Source organism: Balaenoptera ricei, chromosome 5 (genome assembly GCF_028023285.1).
Source record: "Balaenoptera ricei isolate mBalRic1 chromosome 5, mBalRic1.hap2, whole genome shotgun sequence".
Taxonomy (NCBI): domain Eukaryota; kingdom Metazoa; phylum Chordata; class Mammalia; order Artiodactyla; family Balaenopteridae; genus Balaenoptera; species Balaenoptera ricei.
This window is the reverse complement of record NC_082643.1, coordinates 8,695,769-8,706,010: the sequence shown is the minus strand read 5'-3', so window position 1 is coordinate 8,706,010 and position 10,242 is coordinate 8,695,769. Positions and strand designations below refer to the sequence as shown.

The 10,242-nt window shown below is 37.5% G+C and overlaps 1 protein-coding gene across 1 annotated transcript in view; it reads right to left on the bottom strand.

Annotated features, from left to right (window-relative positions):
- The window catches only part of PKD2 (polycystin 2, transient receptor potential cation channel), a 54,225-nt gene continuing 43,983 nt past the window's right edge, over nt 1–10,242 (bottom strand). Inside the window, exons 11-15 of the mRNA XM_059922380.1 lie at nt 9,535–9,656; nt 9,169–9,286; nt 7,387–7,550; nt 2,604–2,751; nt 1–2,240 (exon numbers count right to left, since the gene is read on the bottom strand). Coding sequence (XP_059778363.1) covers nt 2,004–2,240; nt 2,604–2,751; nt 7,387–7,550; nt 9,169–9,286; nt 9,535–9,656 — 789 coding nt within the window. The 3' untranslated portion in view covers nt 1–2,003. The remainder of the gene's footprint in view (nt 2,241–2,603; nt 2,752–7,386; nt 7,551–9,168; nt 9,287–9,534; nt 9,657–10,242) is intronic.

Sequence of the window (10,242 nt, the reverse complement as noted above, 5' to 3'; positions counted from 1 at the left end):
TTACATCTGCTATTAAGTCTTTATTAAGAAGTAAAGTGCTCAGTATTACACATTAATGAAATTCTTGATTGTTGAGAGACTTGCATATGTAACAACTTCTTAATGATACCAATATAGAGGGGAAGATGATAGGGGAGGGATGAGGAGGTAATTCTCCATGACTAAAGAAGAAAAAAAATATGTAACTTATGAGTAAAGAGAAAGAACTCTGCAAAATTTTACAGGTGAAATGAAAAACAGTATGATAATAAGTATCATAAAAAGACTTTCTAGTGACCATAATTGATATATGGCACATGGTCAATACACATGGATACCACATAATGGCTGCACTTCAAATTGAAGTTTGTTTACATGTAACAACATGGTACAAATACATAAATACGTACACTCAATATCCCTGGAATGCAAACTTTAGTACCTAGTAATAAAGAACTTTGTGTAGCATATTCAAAAGAAAGCAAAGATGGAGTTGAGCCATGGGAAATAACTGTTAAAGAAACCCAATCTGTATCACTTCTGTAGAAGCCAGCTAAGAAAGGCTGGTTTGCTCATGTTCTCTTTGAAGATTTGACTGACATATTCTACCAGTTAAACAAACAACTATGTGAGTTTAAACTACAGTATTAGAAACAGGCCTCTCTGCTATTCTCCAAGTGAGAGTTATTCACCAGCACTGCATTCTCTCTTGCTCTCAAAGGTCAGCTTACTCAGTTTTGAAAAATAAGATTTTCAGTTTTTGTTGAGAAATAGGTTTCTTCCCCATAAATTTGGTGAGGCCCTCTCCTAATGAAAAAAAAACAAAAACAAAAACAAAACTGCTGCAAACTCAAACTTTAGCTTATACCTTCTGATAATGGTTGAACTTTCAATAACCAAAACTCCTTTTCATTAAATTGAGCTCCACTTGGGCTATAAATTCTAGTTTTGAAATGCAGGATCAAGAGTATTTGAGTTCTGTGTTCTTAAAATGGTATAAAACTCAAACCTTTTAGTTTTATACTATTTTATATGAATTTCAAAATTCCTTAATATTTTGTTTAAAATGAACATATTTGCTCAGTTAAAACGTTCAGTACATCCTAAAAAATTTAGTAAGTTGATCTTCCTAGATTAGTTACAACATTAAATTCAGTTGCAAATAAGTTGAGCCACATGGGAAAAAAGACTATACGGATAAATCTTTATACTAAACTAATTATTAGAAAAAAATCAAATTTAGTGATTTGGCTCCTTCCAATTCTACTGTGTTATGGTCAGAGATGACACTTTAACCCACAATTGATCTTTAGTGGTTTCACGCAGCTCATTTCAAATGAGAGTGAAAACAGTGTAAAAATTAAGTGAAATGGTTAGTCCCCCAGGCATTAGATACGATAAAATAACGAAAAAGCATAGTGTTCAACATTTATCGTAACCATTCATACAACTTCTAGCATAATGACTACATTCTATGGTTTGGGGTTCTTTTCCAGCTCATCTTCTAGAAAAGTGTACCCCAGGAAGGTAGTTGAAATAAAAGGCTCCTTTCTTAAAAGAAAGCTATGTATTTAAGCCCATGAGCGAAGCCTGAGTGGAAAGGAATGCCCCTATTTTCCCTTCACACACTCGGCAAAAATGACAATACTGATTTTTGTGATTGGAAATAAAAAACTCAGAAGCCTTTTCACAGTTCTTTTTTAGCTTTAAAAGGCTACTTCATTGTCAACTGAGGAGACTCAGTTATGGTACCAAGTGGGCGTACCACTCAATATACTTTACAAAGATTTTCTTTTCTGTACTCAATATTTACACCTGGATTTCTTATATGAGAAAAAGAAAAAACATCTTCTTTGATCCATGGGCAAAGTTTACCTAAAATAAATTAAAGTGCAGAAGAATTAACGATTGGTCACAAAGACCAGCATCATATGGTGGTCAGGGCATATAAATAGTGTACTTGTCACGGCAACTCAAGACAGTCACCTTCTCACCTATTAAGAACACATACACTAGCACATGTCCTACACGTGGATATTGGAACTCCCGTTTCCACCTCCACCTTCCATTCCTTCTGTAGACTGGGAGGAAGAAGGGCGGGAGCTCCTGGGGCGAGGCTGACCATTTAGTCCCACAGGTGTGCCTAAACCATGACTTATTTGGGAAGCTGCGTCATCGGATTCCCAGCGTTCCAACTCTTCCCGCACAAGTCGTTCCATCTGTTCCCTGTGGATTTCACTGTCACGACCCAGCCTTTCATCCTAATAAAGGAAAGAGAAACCAAGATGTTGAGGCAGAGTGGTGCATCCTCTTGTACTTAGAAATTGCCTTAGGAAATTTGGGGACCCAATTATCTGTTCTTAGGTAAGGCTGGAGCAATACCACCAGCCTTAATAGCAATTCTGAGAATCACTGGAGTAATTTTTTTGGCTTAATTCTATAGTCCAGTGAAGGCAGTTGCATCAGTGTGAGAGGAGTATTAAGAAAGTAACACCTCTGGGTTATCATTTTATCTGCACTGATCTGCAGGTACGGAGAAAAAAATCCTCTCAGGTTAAGGGTTACAAACTATGACCCTGATATTTTACAGAATCAGGGTGTTTCTGTTTCAGACGACCACTGACCTCAGCCACTCCATCCAGCAGCCTTCCCAGCACCTCCCTTCTCTTCAGTTTGGCCCGCTCCATGATCTCCAGCTTCACTATCACAGCGTCAATCTTGGACACGATGCTGCCGATGGAGTGCTCCATCCGGTCCACCCGTCTCACTAGGCTGCAGGAAACGCGGTTGAGAGGGGGCAAAGCCACCTTGTGTTGTTGGCTTTTCGGCCCAGTTGGTTTGTCAAATGGAAATGCTAAGATTTTTTTTTTTCTTAAACAATATTATAATCTAAAACACTTTCTAAATAGTCTCAAACTTTAGAGAGAAACTCTCATACACTGCTGGTGGGAACGCTAACTGGCACAACCTTTTTGCAAGTCAACACTGCATCAGAAATATGCCTGTCAGAAAAAGGTGTGCCTATTCTTTTGTTCAGATATTCCATTTTTTGAAAAGTTTTAAAGGACATAAGTATATGCGTAATTTTTGGCCACAAGGATATTCCCTAGGGTTCTGCTTATTAATAGTGGGTCATTGAAAAATGGCTACATTAATAATTAATAGAAGATGGCTTAAATATATTATTCTTCATCTATACAATAGAATTCTAAGAAGACACCAGAAATTATATTGTGACAATATTTAATGCAATAGAATGATGTTCACATTCTAATGATGAAATAGAATGACGTCATCTATAACATAAAAAAAGCAGTTAGAAAATAGTATGCTCACTTATGATCCTATTATTTTAAATAAACAAAATGTTATATAAATACTTTAAAAACATTTAATAGGAGACAAAACTTCTGGAATGGTGGCATGAGAGCCCTGGAGGCCCTCTCCCCATTGAAACAACCATAACTTGTGAGAATTTTTTTTTTTTTTTAATTTCTGGAAATTTTCTTAAGGGCATACCACAAATGAAGAAGCTTTTATTTAAGAAAATCCACTAAAGCAGTGGCACAGCACAGGGGATCATCTTGGTGCTTTGTGACCACCTAAAGGGGTGGGATAGGGAGGGTGGAAGGGAGATGCAAGAGGGAGGGGATATGGGGTATATGTATATGTATAGCTGATTCACTTTGTTTTACAGCAGAAACTAACACAACACCGTAAAGCAATTATACTCCAATAAAGATGTTAAAAAAAAAAAGAAAATCCACTAAATTTCAGTAAGAAGAATAAGAGTGAGTGATATTTGAGCCACAATCTGCCCTCTTTCTCTCTTGCTCCCTAGATCAGTGTGACAGAGCTCCACTAGGGGTGGGTGCAGCAAAGAACACCCACCCCTATCCCATCAGCTCCTAGTGGAGGGCTACACTATTTCCCAGGGAGGGGCAGGCTGCCGGTATTTCTCATCCCTATGCCTCCACCTCCAAATCCACAATGCAGAGGCTCTAATCCAGGCAAGAGTGGATGGAAGGTAGAAGGCTCTTTTCTTCCACTCAACTTCCAATTGTAGGGTGGATTTTCCATGCTGGGAGAGGCGAGCTGAGACTGCCAAAGGCTGCCATCCCAGCCCAGTGCCTTATTCATGAAGCAGGGGTGTCACTGTGAGAGAGATGGGCCAGCCACTAGCTCTGGAGCAGTGGCACAGAGGTTTCGCCTAGGGGGAGAGTCAGGCCATAGGACAGAGCTCCAAAGCTTCCCCAAGTGAACTTGCTTTAATTTGGAACAAACTGGGGGTAAATTCAAGCCTAAGAGTGCTCTTGAAAACAGTGGAGACTGTGGTGATAAGCAGTTAAGAGGAGGCTGGTCACTTCATGAGATCATCACGTTAAACTGTTTATCGGCTAGTTTACCAGAGAGAACCAGGGAAAGAGACAGCCAGGAAGACAGCTAAAGACTGGCTTCAAAACCTACCCCTGCAAAGGGACCTGAATTTCACTGGATCGCACTGTGAAGAAATTTGTATCCCAAGACATTATTGAAAACAATAGACCAATCAGCCAACAATTAGCAGAACTGAAGAGGTAGATGTAATATCCACAGAGGCAGAAGGCTTAACAGAGAGAAAAGGAAAAGGGAAAAGACAAGGCAAGGGAAAGACAATGCAAGCCCTGCTAAAACCTCTGTCTTCCCAGGATGACTGTGTGCATGGTCAGGGTGTGACCTCTGAGAAGTGACATCAGCGGCTTCACAATGCGGGGGAAATAGACTTCACTAAAAAACAAACACACAAATGACAATGAAAACAAGCTCCGGGGGGAAGGGGAATTTATATATATATATATATATATATATATATATATATAAAATATCATTTAACATCTCCAGGTTTCAAAAAAAAAAAAACTACGAGACACAAAGAAAAAGGAAAATGTGACGCATACACAGGAATAAAAAGCAGGCAATAGAGACTGCCTTTGAGAAGGCCCAGATACAGATAGACTCAGTAGACAAAGAAGTCAAAGTAGCTATTCTAAATATATTCAAAGAACTAAATGAAATCATGCATAAAGAAAAATAAAGGACAGTATGATGGTGTTGCCTCATCAGATAGAGAATATCAATAAAGGGAGAGAGATTGTTAAAAAGAACCAAATAGAAATTCTGGAGTTGAAAAGAATAAGAAATGCAATGAAAAATTCACTAGAGGGTCTCAAGACTAGATATGAGGCAGCAGAAGAAAGAACCAGCAAACTTGAAGACAGATGGGCAGAAACTATGCAATCTAAAGAACAGAGAGAAAAAAGAATGAAGAAAAATGAACAGAGCCTAAGAGAAATGTGGGATACCATTAAGACCCCAACTACACATAATGGGAGTCCCAGAAGAAAAGGAGAGAGAGAGGAGCAGAAAAATATTTGAAGACATAATGGTTGAAAACTTCCTATATTTGATGAACATATTATGCATCCGAGAAGTTTAATAAACTCCAAGTAGGATAATTGCGAAGAAATCCACACTCAGATATATAGTAAAAATACTGAAAGACAAAGACGAAGAAAAAAATCTTGAAAGCAGCAAGAGAAAAATGACTCATCACATACAAGGGAACCTCAGTAAGACTAACATCTGTCTTCTCGTTAGAAACAATGGGGGCCAGAAGGCAATGAAGGTGAAATAAAAATATTCCCAGATAAAGAAAAACTGAGAGAATTCATGCTAGCAGGCCTGCCTTAGAAAAGATACTAAAAGAAGTTCTTTGGGCTGAAAGCAAGTGATTCCAGATAGTAATTAGAATCCACATCAAAAAACAAAGAGCACTGGTAACAGTAATTATTTAACTATAAAGGATAGTATAAATGCATATTTCTTCTTTTTTCTCTTAACTGATTTAAAAAGCAATTGTAGAAGACAATATGTACATACTTATATTATTGGGTCTATAATATATAAAAATGTAATAGTATATTTCATAATAACAGGACAAATGAGGTAGGTAAGAGCAAAGTTGCATTGGAATACAGAAATGGTATCAGATAGTAACTTGAATCCACAGGAACGAATGAAGAGAACCAGGAATCGTAAGTAAGAAGGTTAATACAACAACCTCTATATACTCATCTCTTGTTTCTTGTCTCATCTCCTTTAAGAGACATAAAATTATATAAAGTGATAATTATAAGAATGTAATGTTGGGTTTGTAATACACATAGGTAAATGTGTATAATAATGGCACAAAAAGGGAGAGGAGTTGATAGTTATATAGAAATGATATTTCTATATCTCATTGAATTAATTAACTTAGTATAAATATGAAGTAGATTCTGATAAGTTGATTTGTATATGTTAAGTCCTAGAGCAGCCACTAAGAAAATAACTAAAAAACATTGTGAAAAAAATCATTAAAGGAATTAAAATGTTACACCAGAAAATATTCACTTTATGTAAAAGAAAGCAGCAAAGAAGGAAAAGAGGAACAAAAAAGACCTATAGAAAACAAAAAATAAAATGGCAAAACTAAATCCAACTATAGCAATAATAACATTAAATATAAATGGAGTAAACATTCTAATTAAAAGGCGGAGATTGTCAGACTGGATAAAAAGACCAGGTCCAACTATATGCTGTGTAAAGGAGACACACTTTAGATTCAAAGATACAAACAGGTTGAAAGTAAAAGGATGGAAAAAGATATATCATGCAAAAAGCAACCATAAGAAAGTTGGAGTTGCTACAGTAATGTCAGACAAAAAAGACTTTAAAACAAAAAAATTTACTAGAGATAAAGTAGGACATTTTATAATGAAAACAGGGTCAATCAATTAGGAAGATACACCAATTATAAACATGTATGCACCTAACAAGAGAATTCAAAATATACAAAGTAAAACCTCACAGAAATGAAGTCGACAATTGAATAATAACAGTTGGGGAATTTAATACCCCACTTTCAAAAAGTGGATAAAACTAGGCAGAACAACAAGGAAATAAAAGAACTGAATAACACTAAAAACCAAGTAGACCTAACAAACATCTATAGAACATTCCACTCAACAACAACAGAACATACCTCAAATGCACATGGAACATTCTCCAGGATATACCATATGCTAGGCCATAAAAACATAAAAAAATAAACACATGTAAATGGAGACACAAACACCAAAATGTTAACTGACATTTTTTGGTTGCTGGGAATATGAGAGATTTTAATATTTTCTTTCGTTTTTCTTTATTTGCTACTTTTCCTATAACGAACATATTACTTTTATAAAAAGAAAAAACACCAATAAAAGTTATAAAAAAGAACTGATGATCAGTCATGGAAAAGACAAATTGAGAGAGGTGGGAGGAACTACTTAGTGTCATTTTGATTCTTGTCCACTCAAATTCTGCCAATTCCTTTATACTTACACTTGAAACTCTTCATAAGAAACCCCACTGGAGACGCTTCCCCTCCTTCTGGAGCTGTGCCCACTGTCTTCATCATCATCCTCCTCAGAGTCATCCAGGCTTCGAGGGAAACTTCGGCTGCTCATGGGGCGCGGTAAAGAGCTGTGATCCAAGTCCAGGTCCTCCTGAAGAACACGGTATCGCTGAGTGACAAGCAGGAACCCCTAGACTCCACAGACGCTTCACTGAGGGCTTTTGGGCAAATGGGAAATGGGTGTGTGCCATTTACCCAGGATGTCTGTGAGGTTAACACCAGACCGTGATTCTCATACTTTTCAATCTTAGACTGGCAAATTTTCAAAACAGATTTTAATGACCAGCAAGAAGCTGCTAACTTTTTGTTTGGACAAGAAAGAACGGTAAACACAGAGCAAAGCAAAGAAAAAAGTAAATGAAGAAAAATATATTATCATCTTTTCATAAAAGTTAACACATGTAATAGCTACAAAGGAAGGATACAATCTTAGAATAAGAATTTTATTAAATACAGCCATGTGAAAATATTACTCATTGTCTTCTTGTTCATATTTCACTATGACTGGAGCAGCATTTAGAAACCACTGTTCTGTACTGTCTCCTCATAGGAAACTAACTTTTTTGTGTGACATTAATTTGTATTCTCTGTACCTCAATTACCATGGATTTTTTTTTTTTTGGTTTGTTTAACCATTTATTTATTTATTTAATAAATGTATTTATTTTTACTTATTTATTTTTGCTTGCATTGGGTCTTTGTTGCTGCGTGCGGGCTTTCTCTAGCTGTAGCGAGCGGGGGCTACTCTCTGTTGAGGTACGCGGGCTTCTCATTGCGGTGGCTTCTCTTGTTGTGGAGCACGGGCTCTAGGTGCGCAGGCTTCAGTAGTTGTGGCATGCGGACTCAGTAGTTGTGGCTCGCGGGCTCTAGAGTGCAGGCTCAGTAGTTGTGGTGCACGGGCTTAGCTGATCTGCAGCATGTGGGATCTTCCGGGACCCGGGCTCGAACCCAAGTCCCCTGCATTGGCAGGCGAATTCTTAACCACTATGCCACCAGGGAAGCCCTTAACCATTTATTTTTAAAGTTAAAGCTTTAAATTATTTTTTCTGATTATAAAAGCTCATGTAAGTTTATTTTTAACAGTTTCATAGTAAGTATTCAAATGGAAGGCAGCTGTTAGTTTTATTTTATTATAAACGATAATTTAAAGAACAACTAATTAATTTTATCTCTCCTGAGAAATCTTTTTTTCCCATTCTCATGGACATTGTGAAGTATATAACTACTCAGAGGTTTCCCCTCAAGTGGCTTATTAGAAAGCTTAGGGCTAAATTTGTTGCTCAATCTTATTAAACATATGTATTTTTGTGGAATGCATTTTTTTTTAGTTTCATTCACATTCAGTTTCATATCTCAGTTTTGTTTTGCTTCACTCTTTTTTTTATATTTATGCTAACATTGCATTTTAATATATATTTTTTAAAACTTTTTACTTTATATTAGAGTATAGCCAATTAACAATGTTGTGATAGTTTCAGGTGCACAGCAAAGCAACTCAGCCATATATATACATGTATCCATTCTCCCCCAGACTCCCACCCTTTTTGGAGTAAGCAAGGTACTATTACATCAATTGAGAGAGAGAGAGAGAGAGAGAGAAGGAAAGAGAGAAGACACACACGCACATGCTCTCAGTAACCCACTACTTAGTAAGGTGTTTGAAACATGGTAGGTAATGAATCAATCATGTTCTCCTATACTAGACCCACCCTCTCTTTTTCCAGGTCGTCTCTCATCTGCTGGTGCTCATGTTCAGTCAGTTCTTGGTCTCCATCCTGGTCGTACTTGGTGAATATTGCCTCAATCTCTGCATCAGTATGGCCCTTCCTGAAATTAGTGAGAGGTTACAGATGAATTCATTCATGTACACGGTCCAGCCCAAACACAGAGACATCCACGTGCAGGAGGAAAGGAGAAACTGCTGAGTCAGGGCCAGTCCTCCTCTTACAATACGTTCCAAAAAGATACCCACCTCTGAAAAAGAAGTGTCTTCATGAGCACTTGGGTCAGCTTATCACCAAGGATTTATCTTTACATAAGGACTTTGCCAGGGCCACAGAAATTGTGATTCTTACCCTTTGAGATCTTGTCGAAGTTCATCAAAGTTTAACTTGCCTCCCCCTTGTCGCAGACTCTCTGAAATGTCATCCACGGTATTTTTCTTCAGTTTTAGTTTGACCAAGGCTTTATGGTAGCCCTGTTGAAAAGAAAAGACTTGATTTAGTTTATCCTCCTTTTGCATTTGCTCTGCCTTCCAATTACAGTCGTAGCTACTGTAAACCCAGTGACAAGAACAGTGCCTGATGTAAGTGGGCCACAAAACAAGTATGTGTTGGATGAATGATGGATGCGTCCTGCGGTGTCTGTGAAGCTCTTGTGGGAGAGTTATATGGGGAGAGTCAGGGTCTTTCCGTAAATCAAGAACTAGGGGCCTTTTGGTTTGTATTCACGTTTAGGTTACAGGAATGAAAATCACCATGTTCCACAGCTGTCTGTCTCAGAATATGTAGGAATGTGCAACAGCTCTTAAGAAAACTAAGAAACCTGAGTCATGGATTAATTATTTTCCATATTATCTCATAGTTGGTAATTTCCTTACATATGTCACGTGTGTAAAAAAATTTCGGTGACATGGAGATGAGGATCTTTCACTAATGCATTGCAGGCAGACCTTGCTACACATGGCAGCGTGGGGCTGTGCAAACCACCACGCAACTGTGTGAAGCGATGCAAATAATCAATAGGAAAAATTATGATTGTTCTGTGACCTTTAAAACTTCTGT